The 17932-nt window shown below is 60.4% G+C and overlaps 1 protein-coding gene across 10 annotated transcripts in view; it reads left to right on the forward strand.

The window, feature by feature from the left end:
• The first annotated feature begins 796 nt into the window (after positions 1-796).
• Positions 797-17932, forward strand: part of PPFIA4 (PTPRF interacting protein alpha 4) — a 47574-nt gene continuing 30438 nt past the window's right edge. For 8 of the 10 annotated variants that reach the window (XR_006891127.1, XR_006891128.1, XM_046679131.1 and 5 more), the window contains exons 1-9: positions 5645-6374; positions 10481-11113; positions 14456-14557; positions 14955-15119; positions 15412-15486; positions 15695-15784; positions 16356-16547; positions 16837-16983; positions 17232-17366. Coding sequence is in view for 8 of the 10 variants with exons in the window: in XM_046679131.1 (XP_046535087.1) it covers positions 10880-11113; positions 14456-14557; positions 14955-15119; positions 15412-15486; positions 15695-15784; positions 16356-16547; positions 16837-16983; positions 17232-17366 (1140 nt within the window). In the remaining 2 variants the exon portion in view is untranslated. Of the gene's footprint in view, positions 903-5644; positions 6375-10480; positions 11114-14455; positions 14558-14954; positions 15120-15411; positions 15487-15694; positions 15785-16355; positions 16548-16836; positions 16984-17231; positions 17367-17932 lie in introns of those variants that run through there. The other 2 variants (XM_046679132.1, XM_046679133.1) reach the window with 2 other exon arrangements.

Below are 17932 nucleotides of genomic sequence, written 5' to 3' on the forward strand. Positions count from 1 at the left end.
GGAGAGAAGAAGAAAGAATGGCTGTACGTGCCGTCGATCTCAGCGACAGCGTTTGTCGCAGATGGAGAGTGCGCGTCTGCATCTCTGCGTGTAAAAACTCTTCCCGCTTCCCGCCGTGCCTGCCGGTCGGGAAAGGGTTGAGCAGGCGCTGGGATGCACCGCCACAAGCCGGGCGGGCGCCGCACTGTCATCGCGGGGGACAGGGTGAGGGGCGATTCAGGACGACGGAGACTCAACGGAGGCGCCAGCCGGGAACTTCGGCCTTGGGCCGCCTTCGAACCCCGTGTTAGAGCAGGCAGCGCGCCACTGGACAGCAAGTGCGCGCACGGCCGGGTTGCTGCGGCGGGAGACGGCTCGCCAGCGCGCACGCGGAGTGGCTGGATCGCAAGCCGCTCCGCGTGGAAACGGGCGCGACCGCAGGAGAAGCGGTGAACGCGCGCGAGCCGGCGCGAGGGGCCGAGCGCGTGGGGCTACGCCGGGCCGGGACGCAGGCCGACTCTGGAGCGTGGGGGGTCGGGAGGCCCGGAGCCGCCGCATCACGTGCCGGGGGCGGGGCCTGAGCCGGCCGGGGGCGGGGCCTGAGCCAGCCGGGGGAGGGGCCGGGGCCTGCGCGGGCGAGGGGCGGGGCCTCGGGTGGACGCTTCGCGCCGCGGAGGCTGCAGCGGCTCGATCCCTGGGTTCTCGGCTCCTCGGCTCCTCCGCCCCTCGGCTCCTCGGCTCCTCGGCTCCTCGGCTCCTCGGCTCCTCGGCCCGCTAGGCCGCTCGTCCGCTCGGCTCCTCGGCTCCTCGGCCCCGCTGCCGCTCGGCCGGTCGGCCGCTCAGCTCCCAGGACGCCCGCCTCCGCGGGCGGGGTCGGCCCCTGTTACCCCGAGTGCACTGCCGGCCGCCGACGACGCAGGCGGGTGAGCGTGCGGGGCCGGGTCGGGGAGGCTGCCTCTGCCTCGTTCCGGCTCCCTGCCGGGCTGGGGTTTCGGCGCGCCGCGGGAGCTGCCCGCTGCGTCCGGACGTGGGGTCTCGGGCGGCCTGCCCGCTCCCCGTGCCGCCCCCTGCCTTGGCGGCGCGGGTGCCCTTGGGGTGGGCGTGGGTTCGCCGCCGTCAGCCGCCGAGGGGCTGCGGGCGTCCCGCCGAGGGCACCTCTGCCCGTCCCGGAGGCGCCCCGAGCCCGGCCGCCGCTCCGTCCTGCGGCCCCGGCCCCTGCCCGACCCCCGCCCTCCGGCCTCCCCCCTCCTTGTCCCCTGACCCCCCGGGTCTCTTGCCTCCTCGCCCTCTGGTTCCCCGGCCCCCTTACTCACTTCCTCCTGCTCCCCAGCTCCCCTGTCCCCCTGCTTCTCTGGGTCCAGTCCTGCCCCACAGCCCCCTCCACGGCCCCCCGCCCCCGTGCCATCCTGCTTCTCCGGGTCCAGTCCTGTCCCCTGCCTCCCTGCTCCTCCGAGTCCAGTCCTGCTCCCTGCCCCCCTGCCCCTCCGGGTCCAGTCCTGCCCCACAGCCCCCTCCCCGGCCCCCCGCCCCCGTGCCATCCTGCCTCTCCGGGTCCAGTCCTGCCCCCTGCCCCTCTGGGTCCAGTCCTGCCCCACAGCCCACTCCCCGGCCCCCGCCCCTGTCCCATCCTACTCCTCAGGGTCCAGTCCTACCCCCCTGCCCCTCTGGCTCCCGGTCCTTCCTCGCAGTCCCCCGGACCCCTGCTCCCCTGCCCTCCTGCCCCTGCGGGTCCAGTCCTGCCCCGCAGCCCACTCCCCAGCACCCCTGCCTCCTGGCCCTGGCGTCCTCGCAGCCTTCGCCGCTCCCTGCGGCCTCAGGTGCCCGGGGTCTCAGGCCCGGGCGGCGGCGGGGGGAGCAGTGCGGAGCGGACTCCGGCCGCGCGGGGGCCGTTTCCAGGGGGCCGGCGGGCCTGGGAGCGGGCAGACGGAGGTCAGGGTGCGGGTGGGTTCTCGAGCAGGAGGGGGGCTGGAGGGCAGTGCGCTCGCTGCCCAGGTCGCCTGTGGGGAGGGACACGGGCAGTGGTCACCTGCGGGGAGAGGCACGGGCGGTGGTCGCCTTTGGGGTCCGCCAGGGCTGTCCTGTGTGAGCAGGTGTGGAGGAGAGCTCCGCGAGCCTGCAGACCCCGGGCGGGAGCTCAGGGCCCCTCCCCCGGCCGGGCTCAGCGACTTCCAGGAGCGCTTGAACCGCACCTAGTAGTTTGTTCAACCCCCCGCAAGCATTCGTGGGGCCCCTGTGTATGCCGGACACCGTGCTGGGAGCTGCGTCTTCTGAAGGCTAAGGTTTAGGGCCATGGAGCGGCTGCAGGGCCCCCCACCCCGTTCTGTTGCATGCTCTTGGATTAGGAAAAGACAGCCTGTCCACGTGCTTTCCAACAGCTGTCTGAACTGGACTCCGGCCCCTCTGCCCCCGACCACTCTTAGCTGGCCAGGTAGTCCCCTTAGCAAAGGAACAGTTTGGATGATTTCCCTTGGCTATTTTCAAGGACTTTGTCATGAGGCCTGAGGAGGCTGCCTGGGATAAATGATGCCTCAAAGTAACGAGATGATGAATAGCACCATGGTTATTAGGGGCCAGGGGTATGCTAGATGCCCAGCAGAGCGGGAGACTCCAACACTGGAAGATAGAGGAGCATGGGGGAGGTGGGTTTGGAAGGGGAGTCTGTCCAGTGTGCTGCTGGGCATGTCCTGAGGGCAGGAGGGACTGGAGGGGCAGGCCAGGGCAGGCAGCCAGACTTTCGGGCCTGCTCCCTGTGCTGATGGCTGAAGTCTTGGAGTTGGGAAGAGTTGTTGCGTTGCTTGTGAGCCCTTTCAGAGCCTCTGGTGGAGGGGAGGACAGTCAGGCTGTGGTGGCAATGAGGCAGGAGTGAAGGCTCAGCAGGGCCAGGGTGCTGGGGACCCTGGGGGGCTTAGACGATGGGGGAGCTTGCTGAGGCCCTTCTATGCCAGCATATTCTCCTCTGGGGCTTTAGGTCCTTGCCTGGGTTGCTGTAGAGACAAGTGTGGTTCTGAGTGGTCCGGAGGGGTGTGTGTGCTGGAGAGGACCCGGGAGGACTAGGGAGTGAAAGCTGCCCTGATCAGAGTCTAGGTCCCAGGGACTGAACTGGGAGGAGTGGAGAGAGGAGGGGGGTCAGAGGGAGGGGCGAGTGTGTATTGCAGCCACACCAAGTCACCATCTGTCCCCCTGTTGGCCTGCTAGCTCACTGACCTATAATTAGCTCTGGAGGGCATATGGGGCTGGCTCACAGGAGCTTGGCACCTTGAGTGGCCGGCCAAGTGAAAGGTGCTCAGAGGGGCCGTGGTGCTCGGTGGACCCTGGGAGGCTAATTCCAGGGGACTCTCAGCCTTTGCTGTACTTGAAGGGACTGTGGGAAATGAGGATGTCTTGAGGTGCAGGACATGTCCCTGGTGGGGGACATGGCAGTAGGGGAGGAGCTCTGGGCTCAGGTGGTGTGAAACTCCAGGCCCGGCAGAGCCTGAGCACTCCTCTCTCCTTGCCTGGCCGCTGGCTCAGCCGTCACGAGAAGTATGATTGCCACCTGCCTGTGGCTCGTTGCTCTGCTGTCGGAGCTGTAGCCCCCGCCTGCCTCCTGTGTCTTCTGTTTGCCCAGGTGAAGTCAGCGCTAGCACAGGGCAGCTTCTTGCCTGTCAGTCAGGGGCTGAGAGCCCTTGGCTGGGGCTGCTTCATTCTCAGGGAGCTGGAGGAGAAACTACCCCCAATTAGTTCAACTGGTTGTGCTCCAAGTGGTGGTCAGCGCAGACCCCCAGGCTGTGCTGGGACTGAATATTTGGTCACATGCTACTCTGTATTGCTCTGGACTGTACTTACGCATCTGTGTTCTCTCAAGTAGACTGTGAACTTCTTAAGGACTGAGACCGTATCTTACATGCCTTTTGCATCCGTAACAGTTTCTAGCTCAGTATTGGATTCATGGAAATCTACTCAATGAGTAATTGTTGCATTGAATTGAAGAGGTCTGTCTTCTGATTCCCCGTGTTCAGTGAAGCAGGGTCTCCTTACAACTATAAGTGTTTAACCCGGAGCCGAGGAGCCTCTGGGGACCCAGTACAGTGGTGTTACATCTCAGTGGGGAATTAGATTCTGTAGGCAGTAGGTAAAGTGAAAATCCCTAAATCTCCCATAAAGCATGGTATATGGGTTTAGGTTTATAACTGAACAATAGCGTTAATGTACAGATATAGTATATGTTATATACCCTGTATATTAATTATATAAATATATAATGTGTGCAGTGATTTTAAAGAATACTTATGTACAATATAATTTTGTATTTAAGTGTCAGATGCATTTCAGGGCCTTTACTGCTTATTTTGCCCAGCCAACAGAGTTGAATTCTTCTAAATTAAAAGCATATCTGATGTGACTTCATGGCCATTGTCTTCAGATGGATAACTGTCATTTCAAAGAGGAGATGGGTTTCCATTCAATTTAAGAAAAAGCTTCCTTAGGACAATGAGGGCTTCCTCGTTTCTAGTGAGCTCCTTGTTCCAGAAGGATAGTCAAGTAGACTGAGCTGTCGGGGGTGTGTGGAAGGACTCCCACACAGAGTGGCAGCTTGGCCTGCGTGACCTCAGAGGACCCTTCCAAGCAGGAATCTGCAGTTCCAGGTAATGGGTGGGGGTGGGGGTGGGCGCTGGATGGTGGAGGTCTTTGGCAGCTGCTACAGAAGAGGACTCTCCTGAGTTTGGCTTAGAGGAGAGATGCTGAGAGCGGAGGGCCTGGGGAGTGGGGCCAGGCCGGGAATTGGTCTGGGCTATTCCATGAGTAGTGGACATTCTGGAAGATCCAGGGGGTGGCCACTGCCGTCTGTAATGCACATGGAGCCCTGGGCTCAGGAGACCCTGCAGCGCAGGTCTGGTGGGGGCGTAAGTAGAAGAGTGGGCTTGGCCCAGTTCCCTGACCCAGCTCACACTGGGCCACTTTTGGAGTGCCCACAGCTTTTGGCCCTCGTTCGGGCAGAGCATCTGGACCAAGTTTCATTCCTTCATTATCATTCCTGTCCTTCCCTGCTCTTCCTGTTACACGTGTCCCACAGGTTCAAGACCACACGTGCTCTTAGACTGTCTCATGACCAGCAGTGTGCTTTCATGATCACACACGTGCACGCACCCTAATGGGGCCCACATGCTCTTACGAACCTATGTGATTTCATGACTCCCCGATGCGTGTGCTTGTATGGCCACACACACTCACTCTCGTGACTCAACACACACACACACACGCTTTCCCATGGTCACAGTCGTACCATCGTGAGCCCTGACATACTCATGACCACACATGTCCATACGCAGTCTTACCCCTGTACACACCCGCTCACTCTCTCTCAGGCCCCTGTTCTCGTGACTGCGCCTGCACACGCACATACCCCACAATGTGTAACCGTGTACACATGCACACTTTTTGTGATGCCTGCATTTCTCCGGGCGGTTCTGTGCACTCCGGACCTTTCGCACCCTGGCACCTGACAGCACTGCCCTCTGTGTCCCCGACTCCTCCTGGGCGGTTCTGTTTGCTCCTGTGTGATGGCTCCCTTGCCTGATGCACTGATCTCCTGATGCAGAGACTCGTCAGTGTTTTTTTTCCAACACCAGAGGATCTATATTTGTTCCACGGGAACCGCTAGATTTGAAAGATTTTTATTCTCCAAATACACCACACTTATTACTTTATTTCTTCTTTTGAAATCATTGTTTGAGGGCATCCTTGAGTATTAATCAATGGCTCTGATTAGCAGAAGGTGGCTGGGGTTACCGCACTTAGTGACGCAAGTCCCGCTGAAGCTGTGTGCTGTGTTCAGTGGTGCCGCCTTTGATCTTTTCTGGTGTAAATATATGATTTATATTCGACGTTTAGAATGTGGAACACAGCTGGTGGCCCCCAGTGCCACCTGGTAGCCCCCAGGTTTACCGTGCTGTGCATGGATGTGCTGCTTCTCTGAGAGAACGTGTTTCTTTTTGCAGGGCCTTCTGCGGACAGTGCTTAAGCCAGGGGTTTCCTCACCTTGTTTTAGACTCGGAACCCTTCTATTACAATGAAATCTTAATCAGATGTCTAGTAAAGTGAGGATGACCATACAGCCAGGCGTGTCTGGGACGGCCCCAGTTGACACCTGTTCCTGGTGTGATTGTTAACCTGTGTCTATTCGCGCCCAAGAAGGTCCTGGTTTGGACAGTAAGGAGTGTGCTCACCAGGTGGTGGGCTGTGTCTTGGGAAGAGGTGGCCCATAACTAACTCCTGGGGAGCAGCTGGAGAGATGGGCTTCACAGCGACAGGCCCGGGAGCCTGTTGGAAGGAGACGCCCCTGCCTGTGTCTGACTGCGTGTGCCGGGCACTGGGAAGTTGAGTGCCTGGGCTGGCAGCTGGTGCTGATCTGTGAGGTATGTGCTGCAAAAAGAGCTATAAACAGAGGGTGATCAGAAGTTCCTTAGACTAGCATGGAGAGGGAGACTGAGGCAGGCCAGGCGAGGTGCTAGAAGCTCATGGGTAGCAGGTGGGCTCTGGGAGCATGGCAGTGAGCAGGGCTAGGAGGAGCAGGGGAGGAGGCCCGACTGGGATTTTGGAGGAGAGGGTGAGTGAGGGCAAGGCTTCTTGGAGTGGTGAGCGAGAGGGACGGGAGGAGGAGAAGCTTCTGGGTTAGTGGGAAGGAGAGGGGTCACCTGGACTTCCTTCTGCTAGGAGGCTAGTATCTGAAAACCCCCCAGAGTGAGGGGGGCTGAGGGCTCAGAAGAACGTCTGTTCCTGTGGTTCTCGCAGGAGTGTGTGGGGGAACTCAGGGGTCTGCGAACAACTCAGAGTGGAGCCAGCTGTGGGCTGGGGGAGAGGGTCGGGTGGGTGGCAGACGAGGCCTTGGAGATGGGTCACTTCCAATGGTGAGGGGGCCACCTCATGACCGTGACAGCTGCTTTGCCGAGGCCTCCCCCCAGGCTGGAAGAGGAGGGGGTAGGGGGCCGAGGTGGGCTCTCCCTAGGCCGCCACCACCCTGATGAGGGCAGGAAAGGCTGCCCCCAGGTGCCTTGGCTCCTGGGAGGAGACACGCCCAGAGCGGTTATCGCTCGCCCTCTTCCTCCACCTCGACCCCTGTTTGGAGTCAGACGGACTGGAATTGAATCCTGATTCTTTCTCCTACGAGCTCTGTAGACTTGGTTGCATGACTTTGTCTCAATTCTCACACCTGTGAAAAGGAAAGAAGAATTATGTGTTCCTTGCAAGAAATTGTGAGGATTAAAGGAAGTTAACATGTCACCTCACAACACAGTGCCCAGCATGTGGTAGATGTCGAATCAGCTGTAGCTGCTGTCACAATCGTTATTGTCCTGGGTGACGGCTCCCTCCTCCTTTCCTCGGGCTTCCTCCCCCTTCCTCCAGTCCAGTGGGTGTGTGGCCCTCCTCATTCGTCTCTCTGCTCTGAAGGGGCTCCCACCTGGGGCCCCTCTTTGCCCAGCTCGTGGCTACTCGGACTTGAGCACAGCTCCTGGCAGCTTTGCCCTGGCCCTTTGGCCTGCACAGGGGCCAGCAGCTTTGTCCTTGCCGAGCTGTCTCCCTGTGGTGGGGCCTGCCATCTGGTGGGACAGTGGGGAGCCAGGCTGTGTGTGTGCGGCCAGCCAGAGCCTCAGACAAGTGTCCATCCCTGTTTTTGGGAAAGGTGGGTGACTTTTGGGAAGACAAAGAGGCCTCAGAGTTTATCTTCTCTGTTTATGAGCCCTGAGGCCTGGGTTTTTGGTGAACCCCTCCCTGCTGACACACGCACACGCACTTGCACACGTGTACACGCACACACGCTCACTCTGGAGCCCTCTTCTGCTGTTGCACAGCCTGCCCACGCTCCTCACCGGCAAAGCCCTTCACAGATGCTTGCTTTGGGGGCTGGTAGCTTTCGCCTCTGAATCAGGACCTGTGAGTGTTACTTAGAAATTGTGCGGGAGTTGAGGAGGTTCTGTTAGGCTGAGATGGTAATTGAGCTATTTAAAGATGGCCCCGGAGCCAGAAGGAGCCAAGTGCCCTGACGTGGCTGTCCTAGAGCTCACTTCCGCTCACAGTGCGTGTGGTCGGTGGGGGCAGGGGCAGGAGGTCCTAGACCGTCGTCTCAGGGGCATCTGCGTGGCATCTCCTCTGGGCTCATCTTCAGCCTGCTCTACGAGATGACATCTTGCCAGAGGAAGTGGAGTTGCTGCCTGGCGCCTGGTCTGGAGGAAGGCTGGGAAGGGCAGGTGGCTCTGAAGCCAGCCTCTCAGTTGCCAGAATAACCAGAAGGATTTGGGGAGGCCAAGTTGGACCAAATACCTAGCCTGTCGCGGTCGGCAGCCTGAGGTCCTGCTCTTCCTAGCCCCTTCCTGTGAGGAGCTTTCAAAACCCCGTCCACAGGCCTACAGTTGCCTCCCCTGGGGCCATTCATCCTCCCCTCAGTCTCAGTGTGCTTTCTGCTTTTCCAAGCCCTGGAAGGAGGGCAGAACAGGGGTCCTGGCTTCCATCTTGCAGCAGAGGCTGTGGTAGGTGTTGGCAAGCCTAAGTGCCAGCTCTGGGCTCCTTTATGCTACCCTGTGGGCTGCCTGCGGATCTGTTGGACTGAGGCCATTCCCAGGGTCCTGGGCTCCTAGCCTGGCTCTTTCTCCTCTCTCGTTCTTCTTGGGGCGGGGTGCAGGAGTGGGAGGGATGAGGGCCTCGCTGGTGATGAGCTTGGAGAGGTATGGTGGGGCCATTGTGGCCTTTTGACCTTACAAATAGGAGCATTCACCGTGGGGGAGAATGGGAGGAATGGGTGGCATCGGCACCAGTGAGATGGCAGCTCTGACAAGATGGGGGTGGCAACCCCTCCTGTCTGCTCCAGCTGCTCTGTGGGGCAGGGAGGTTGGGGGCAGCAGGTGTGCTCCAGGCTGCTACTTGGCGCCTCTGTAGCCTCTGGAGTGACTGTCTAGCCTGGAGGAAGAGTCCCTTGGAGCTGTCTGTGTCTGGTTTCTGTGTCTGGGAGACTGTGTGTGGCCACATGCATGTTGTTCTAAGTCTCCATGGCCCTGTGCCACCTCCGTGTGTGTGTGTATGCACGAGGTTGTGTGGGCACCCACCGCCTGCCTGGACTGCTGGGCCCCCTGGGAGCGGCTGCGGGTGTGTGCACTGGCCTTCTCAAGCTGACGCTCTTTCGTCTGGTTCAGGCCTGTGTTCCTCCCCAGACTCCCTCCTGCTGCCCCCCTTTCTGCCTAGGTCCTCAGTACTCTGAGGGAGGCCTTGTCAGTGGGTCAGGGGCAAGGGGCTTGGCCCTTCTCTGGTTTCCTTGCTGGGTTCAGCCCTGCACAGGCCTGGGATGCCCAGACCTGATCTCTCACTTCATGCCTGGTCCTGATGCCTCTGGTCCTCTCCCCGACCCTCCCAGTCTGCCACCTGAGGGGTGGACAAGAAGCTGTCCCTGTGTCTCCCAAATGGGGGTGGAGTAGGAAGGAAAGCAGCATTTGTGGAGCATCTGTGTGCCCATCGCTGTGCTGGGTGTCTCACATCCCATCGCTCATGCAACAGGAGCTCTGAAGACAGCTCCCTTTGAAAACTGATTAAGGGCAGGGAGGTCCCCAGCTCCTTGCTGCCTTCCTCATTCCACCTTCCTTTGCTCTGTCCCCGGGCTCCCCTGCGCCAGGCTCAAGGCCTTACTGCGGCCAGGCTGTGCACATGCTACCTGCCCCAGCCGGCAGTGCCAGCAATGGGCGATTACAGGGAGGGAGAAGATCCCCTGCCACGAGCAGGGCTCCCACACCAAGCCCTGCCCTAGGAGAATGACACCCCCACCCACACACTGACCCTGGGCTCCTTCACATCAGTCCGTCCCTGCTCTAGCCCAGAGGTGGTAGGCCATGAACGCAGAATGGAAGCCTGCTGTCTGCTGGTGGTGGGGGAAGTGCCTTGAGCTAGAGCTTCCTCCCTCAGTGATGGGCATGGAGCAGGTCAGGGCTCTCTGCCCGCCCCAGTGCCCTGCTTGTGTGCTCCAAGGAGCCGTGCTGTGCCAGTGGTCAGGGGAGGAGCTGCTCTGCCCCTGTTTCCATGGCCCCAGGAGTCAACCCTGTGTGGGACCCACACCCCCTGGGAGCCCTTTAATTCCTTCTGTGTTTGCCTTGGCTTGAGCGTGGGGGGAGAAGGCCATGGTGGGTGGGGCAGAGACCCTGTTTCCTCCTCACCCACCCCCAGGTCTCAGGAGGATCTGGGCAGCCTGCTGGCTGCTCCCCTGCCGCTGACTGAATCATTTCTATATTTGGCCAGCGAGCCACGTGGGTGGGGGAAACCACTCCACTGCGGCTGCACTTCTGACAGCAGGGGTGGGGGGAGCTGGCGGCCCAGGCTGCAGCAGTGGGCATGTGCATTCCTTGGGAGAACTAGGGAAGGCGCCTTCTGAGAAGGGGCATGCGCCAACACTGCCCTCGCCTCCCCACACTCTGGTCCAGGTTCCTGCCTCCTTTCCCCCACCCCTCCCCTCAGCTGGGCCTCACGGCAGTCTCTTCTCCCACAGACCACTGCCCTCCAGAAATGATGGGTGTCGCTGGACCCGGCTGGGACTCTGCCAGGCTCCAGCGCTCAGTCTAAACGAGGGGCCCTCTTCCGGCCCTGCTCTCCCTGCCTGTCATGGCCACACTTGGCTGCTGCCCACTTGTCTGTGGACAGAGGGCACCCAGCCCCAGCCCTGAGAGGTTAAGCCAGGCCCTCTGGCTCTGTTCCACAGGGGCGCTCTGGGCACCAGTCCCCTTTCAGAGCAAGAGCAACTGATGCCATGGGAGAAGCCCCTGCCCACCTGTCCACTTGCCTGGCACTGCCTGCTCTGAGACCCATGCACTGGGTCCCCCTGAAGGTGCCAACCCTGTGAGCCCCTCCCCTCTCCCCCGACACCGTGAAGGCCCTGCCCACTCCCACCATGTGTGAGGTGATGCCCACAATCAACGAGGGGGACCCCCTGGGGCCCCCCCATGGTGCCGATGCTGACGCCAACTTTGAGCAGCTGATGGTGAACATGCTGGATGAGCGGGAGAAGTTGCTGGAGTCCCTTCGGGAGAGTCAGGAGAGCTTGGCGGCCACGCAGAGCCGGCTCCAGGATGCCCTGCATGAGCGGGACCAGCTCCAGCGCCACCTTAACTCCGCCCTCCCCCAGGTAAGGCCTGCACCTCCCTCGTCCCAGTCCCCCTCCAGCCTTGCTGAGGCCAGCATCCTCTGGGCGCTGAGCTCTCGGCATCTGTTCGCATATCGACCAATGGAATTTACGGGGCATTCGCTTTTCTTCGTCTCCCTACTAAGTCCTTTCCCTGTCCGTCCCACGCCCCCGAGTTTGGAATTGGCTTCACCTGGGGAAATGGATGGACTTGGATGCGGGAAGAAAATGCAGCCATGAGCCCAGGCGGCCAGCAGGGGGCAGCCTAGACCGGCGTCCTCCCAGTGGAGGTGGCCGGTGGGAGCCGCTTACTGCAGTGGGAGCGCGGTCGGCTCGCGGTCGGCTCGCACGGGGAGTTCCTGAGGGGCTGCGTCTGGGAGCCGGCGTCTGCTCCTCCATCAGCCAGCGCTGCTGCCGCGCTGGTGGTCGGCAGGGCTGTGTGTTTCTGTGTCCCGAGTGCTTTGGGTGGCCTTGCCTCGCTGAGTTCTCCCGGCTGCACGCCGGGACTGTTCTCTGCCGCGTCTGCTGTGCAGTGATGACGCTGCCCCGCCAACCCGGCCTGGCTGTGCGGTGATGACACTGCTCGCCCGACCTGGCTGTGCGGTGATGACAGTGCTCCCCTGGCCTGGCCTGGCTGTTCGGTGATGACACTGCTCCCCTGGCCTGGCTGTGCAGTGATGACACTGCTCCCCTGGCCTGGCCTGGCTGTGTGGTGATGACGCTGCCCCGCCAACCCGGCCTGGCTGTGCGGTGATGACACTGCTCCCCCGGCCCGGCTGTGCAGTGATGACGCTGCTCCCCTGGCCTGGCTGTGTGGTGATGACACTGACTGCCCCCTAGCCCGGCTGTGCAGCGATGACACTGACTACCCCCCAGCCCAGGTGTGTGGTGATGACATTGACTGCTCCTCCTGCCCGGCTGTGCGGTGATGACGCTGACTGGCCCCCTAGCCCGGCTGTGCGGCGGCCACCCGGGCTGGGAGAGGCTCAGCTCAGCACAGCTCTGGCCCCTCCTCGGGAGCGGGAAAGGGGCCTGGTTCCGGGCGGTGCGGTTTTGCCAGGGTTTGCGTCTTGGGACGCTGCGTCCATAGGAGTGGGGAGTCCTAGGGAGGCGTGGGGGTGGGAGGTGGGCCCATCCCACCTGACTGTGCGCGGGGCCCTGAGCAAGCCGAGTGAAGGACCAGGCCCTGCCCCCGGGTGCTCATAGACGGGGAAGGAGGTAGACCAGAACCCAAATGACTGGAAGAGGTTGTACAGGAAGAGGAGAGGAGCCCCAGAGGGTGTTGGAACAGTATCAGTGATAGAAGCAGCTGCCTTGGGGGGCTTGTGCTAGTGCTCTCTGTACATTGGCTCATTTGATCCTCCTAGCAGCACCTGAGGGAGGTCTAGACCTTTGTCTTATAGAGGCTAGAGGTTCAGAGAGGTTAGGTGACTTTTCCAAAGTCACACAGCTGATGGGGCAGAGCTGAGATTTGATCCCAGCCCCTCACTGGGAGCTTCATGCAGGCGGGGATTATGTCCTTTTTGTCCCTTTGTGCCCAGTGACCAGCACGGGATCTGGGACGTGGTAGCTGCTCACAGTATTTGTGGTTGAATGGTGGGCTCCTAAGCCGGTGCTCTTAACCACCCTTCCAAACAGTTTTCAGAAGAGGGAGAGAGCCTTCCCCTGGGGAGTCTGGAAGGGTCCCGAGGAGGCATGTCCTATGGCTTGGGCTGTGAAAGCTGGATGTGATTTCATCAGTGATGGCTGGTGACAGAGGGTTGGGCCCTCCTGGGGGAGGGAGCCCACTGAGCAAAGGTGTGGAGCTAGGAAGGCTTTCTGGTGACTGGAAATAGCAGGTGACCCAGGTGGGCCAGGTTGTAGGGTGTGTGGAAAGGAAGGTGAGGGAGAAGCTTGAAAACCCGGACAGGAAGTTTGCATCAGTGACAGCGCTGTGCACTGGGAGTCTGCCCTGCCGCAGTGTGAGACGGGCTGGGGTGGGGACGCCAGGCAGCCGCTGCACGGGAGGGCGGGGGAGGAGATCGGTGTCATGGTGGGGGCTGGGGGCAAGCCATTGGGTCCCGTCTCTGGCGACAAGCGCGTGCATGTGTGTGTGTGTGCAAGTGGGAGTGAGTGTGTGTGTACATATGTCCATATGTGTGTAAGCTGAAGAGGGAAGCAGCCTTGGGGCCAAGCCTGGCCTTCCAGGGTGTGAGATGCTTGACCACCTGTGGCCATGGCCTTGGTAATCAAGGAGCAGGGTCAGAGGTCTGTGGCTTCTCAGGCTCTGGCCTCTCTGGTCCCTCGTCCCCTTCCCACAGTGCTCTTGTTCCCTTTGCCCGGTCTGGAGTGGTAAGAGGGCACTGCCTTGGAATCCTTCCTTCGGTCGTGAGACCTTGGCGTGTGAGGGAGGCTCCAGGTGAGGATGGGGCTGCAGCTTCTCTCAGTCACTCCCAGACCCTGGGCATTCACAGAGTTGGGGCCGCTTATCTGAAAACCTTTCTGGAATGAGGTGATGTCTAAATAAATAGAATATGATGGGCCTGGAACTGCGGGGCCAGCCTCTGCCCTGTATGCTTGCCTGGGTGGAGGAGGGTTGGCTGGAAATGTCTTTGAGGACGTCTAGGCCTGATGGTGTGGGCACAGGGCCCCCGAACATATACTCAGAGTGTGGGAATTTGGTAAAACCAGGCCAGTGCTCTGGCCTCAGCACTGGGAGGCACACTGAGTGAGCAGGGATCCCAGAAGCCAGAGCTGAAGCCACATGGCCACATGGCTGGCTGGGCAGGTCTGCACCCTCACTTGCTCCCATGTAGGTGGGTCCTTCAATCCCCTTATTTCACTGGCCACCTGCAACTTGCAAAGCCCTGGGGAGGGGCTGGGAGAGAGCTCCCTGGGCACTCACTTCACAGCCCCTTCTCTTCCTTCTCTGATACCCACCAGTCTCTGTTTGGACCTTATGATGCCAAAACAGGAGCAAAACTGCTCTCCATCGGTTTCTCAAGGGAAATGTCACTGGGTTGCTGCGGACACAGAACACAAGGGGCGAGAGGACATCATCTGTTTATATTGGTGGCTGGGGCAGGAGGGGCTGCAGAGCAGACGTGGGGACTTTCTCACCCTAGCGTCGAGTCCTGTTTCCTTGTGCCCTAACACAGCTTGGAATGCACGGAGGACCCAGAGATGCGGACCCTCTGGGAGGCACGTGCTAGCTGCGGGTTACTGCCCTGCAGTGTGGATGGACAGGGATTTTTCTGGGGCGGGTGGTGGAGGGAAAGGATGGGTAAGAGGACCCCACCATTGACCAGGTGTGCAGGACACTGCTCAGGGTGAATGCCCAGGCACTGAGGGTCTTGGGGTTTTCAGGAATTTGCCACCTTAACCCGGGAGCTGAGCACATGTCGGGAGCAGCTTCTTGAGCGGGAGGAAGAGATATCAGAGCTGAAAGCCGAGCGGAATAACACAAGGGTAAGCGGGGGGCCTGGCATGCGTTCGTGGGGGGTGTGAACCCTTGGACCAAGGAGCAGGCATGGCCAGGGCCAGGTGCATCCCAGCTCCACCCTTACCTCTTCCTGGCTTAGGTTCTGGGGGATAGTGAAATCACTTCATCATCAGTGCTCGGCTTTTCACCTGTGGTTGGGGGATTGTGGGAAGGTCGGCGTCCTGGGACACAGGCCAGGCAGCTGGCTGGTGGTGGGTCTTCAACTGGGGCAGGAGCTGTTTACCAGCATGGAGCTTCATGAGCGTTTCAACTGTGGTACACATGGCTGTACTTGTGTCTACTTGGTGGCCATGTGGGCCCTGCTCGTGGAACCGGGGCACATGCTTACAGCCCTCCCTCTCACCCCTCCCTGCTCACTGCCAGTTGCTTCTGGAACATCTGGAGTGCCTGGTGTCCCGCCATGAGCGGTCACTGCGGATGACTGTGGTAAAGCGTCAGGCCCAGTCACCTTCAGGGGTCTCCAGTGAGGTGGAGGTGCTGAAGGCCCTCAAGTCACTGTTCGAGCACCACAAAGCCCTGGATGAGAAGGTACCCAGCCCGGCCCACCCCCGCCTACCCTCCGTCCAGCCAGGCTTCCCTGGAACCGCTACGTGTCCCTTCTCTGCGAGTTCTGCATCCTGTGTTTTGGGAGAGCTGCCTTCTGGCTTCATAACTGGCTCCCTCCTACCACTGGCCCAATTTCCAGGTTCTCCTTATTAGGTTCCCTCAGAAATTTGCCTCTTTGTCTCACACCCAACAGTGGTAGACCAAGCCTGGGCTCCTCCAGCCTGAGTCCAGTGGGGTTCCCATTTCTTCCTCCATCTCCCCTTACCTTGGGCAGGTGCGAGAGCGGCTCCGGGCAGCCCTGGAACGAGTTACGTCCTTGGAAGAGCAGCTGGCAGGTGCCCATCAGCAGGTGAGCTGCCTGCCCCCTCCGTCTGCAGACTGCAGCTCCTGGAAGCCCAGGCCGGGTCACCCCTTTGCCCCGCTTTGTTCCTCATCGGGTTTCTCCCTGCTGCCTTGGCTGGGGACTACCAGCCTCTGGGAGGCAGGGCCTTAGGAGGGCCTGGAGTGTGTAGGAGGTTCTCCTCTCTGACTCACTGCCCTGGGGCTGTGCCCTGCAGGTGTCTGCCCTGCAGCAGGGGGCAGGGCTGCAGGATGGAGTGGCAGAAGAGGAGGGGACTGTGGAACTGGGACCAAAGCACCTGTGGAAGGTGAGTCATGGGGAGCTGCACAGCAGGGGCATGTCTTCCCCCAGATGGGAGGGGGGCCTGCGCTGCCGAGGTCACTGGAGCTGCTGCCTGAATTAAATCGGTGCTTTCTCCAACATTCCCACCTCTCTTTCCTTCTTTCACTACCCCATCTGCAGAGACACCTGTAAGTTTTTGTTTTAGTGCCCAGCACACTGCTAGGCACATAAAGTACTGTCCACTTGAATTGTTAGGTGCTGTCTGCCTGTGTGTCAGCTTCAGGCAGGACGCCTTCTCTCTCTGAGCCTCCCGACCCCTAGTCATGCTCCTTTCTGGGTTACCAGAGGCTGAGACAGCAGGTGAAACTAGAACTTGTTTTTCCAGAGATGCACAGGAGAGCGAGGCTATTTGATCACTGTCTGGACTAAGCTCCAGGGCCCAGGGGAAGGAGGGTACCTGGAGGTGTGCTCTGAAATTAGGGGCAGTGCTGTGACCTGCTCTGGACGTGCTGTTCCTCCTCCTGCCTCCCTGGGGCGGGGCAGGGGAGTGGGATCCCTGGGCTCCAGTGACTGACTGTGGCCCCCTGTCCCTGGAGGAGGATGTGGGCCGGGTAGAGGAGCTGCAGGAGCTCCTGGAGAAACAGAACTTTGAGCTGAGCCAGGCCCGGGAGCGACTGGTCACCCTGACAGCAGCCGTGGCTGAACTTGAGGAGGACCTGGGCACCGCCCGCCGGGACCTCATCAAGTCGGAGGAGCTGAGCGGCAAGCATCAGCGGGACCTCCGGGAGGTGAGCAAGGGCCCACCTCACCCTCTCCTGCCGGGTGCAGGCATTTGGCGCTTGGGAGGGCAGCTGGCTCGACGCCTTGGGCATGGAGGGAGGGCCAGGCGAGGGCAGGAAGACCGAACTCCTGGTGGGGTCCAGTGTGCGGAGCTTGGCGGGGAGGGATGGGTAGGGCCAGAAAGTGGCAGGGCAGTGTGGAAGACACAGCCAGCCAGGTGTTGCTGGTGAGGTGCCCACAGGATGGGGGAGGGAGAAGCTTATGACCTTCCCTCCCACTCCCTCCTTTCCTGCCCAGGCTCTGGCCCAGAAGGAGGACATGGAGGAGCGGATCACCACGCTGGAGAAGCGCTACCTGGCTGCTCAGCGTGAGGCCACATCCATCCATGACCTCAATGACAAACTGGAGAATGAGCTGGCCAATAAGGAGTCCCTGCACCGCCAGGTAACTCTCCCAGATGGGGGTGAGGCACTGTACTTGACTCTGGAGGTCCCGATGTTCACGCCAGAACCTTCCCTTGATGGCCCAGGGGCCCCTGGGGCTGTAAGTCACCTTGGGAAAGGGGCAGTCAGGCATCTTTGCAGCCAGGAACCAAGGCTGTCCCTTGCTGCTTCTGCTGGTCTGCTGAGGCTGGGTGGGCTGGGGAGGCTTCGATGCCCCCTCTTGACTCTTCCCCACCTCCACTGTGCTAGTGTGAGGAGAAGGCCCGACACCTCCAGGAGCTGCTCGAGGTGGCAGAGCAGAAGCTGCAGCAGACGATGCGCAAGGCTGAGACGCTGCCAGAGGTGGAGGCTGAGCTGGCCCAGAGGATTGCAGCCCTCACCAAGGCAAGTGGGCTGGGGCCTGGGGGCCTGCCTCTGTCCCCTGCTTCCTGAGCTCTCATGGAGCCAGGCGGTGAGTGGAGAGAGTGGGAGGCACGTGGGGCTGGGAGCTAGGAAACCTGTGCTCACTGTGTGACTCTGCTCACTGTGTGACTGTCCGTGTCTGTCAATTGGAAGCGCAAGCCCAGCCCTTGTCACCCCACAGGGGTGTGAGGTGCTGGGGGAAGCAGAGGAGACTGCTGACACAGTGTTCTCTTGTCGTTCACACCTTGTGGTTAATAACTTCCTTCTGTTGGTCTGGGGTGGAAAATTAGCACTTCTGTCTCTGGAGGGAAGGAATCTGCGAGGAGATATGGCCAAAGTCTGCATATCCTTGAAGGGGTGGCAAGTGGGAGTTTAGGATGAGCATACCTTTCTTTATCAAGACGAAGCCTTCTAGATCTGGGGCCACCCCTGGTTGCTTGAAGCCTGCAGCTTTAGCACGAGTAAAAGGAAATATGATTTTACCCCGTGGACAGTTAACTTTCTGGAATAGTAATAATTCCTAAGAGGTGTGCAGGCTGAAAACAGAA

The sequence above is a fragment of the Equus quagga genome, chromosome 12 (genome assembly GCF_021613505.1).
Source record: "Equus quagga isolate Etosha38 chromosome 12, UCLA_HA_Equagga_1.0, whole genome shotgun sequence".
Lineage (NCBI taxonomy): Eukaryota > Metazoa > Chordata > Mammalia > Perissodactyla > Equidae > Equus > Equus quagga.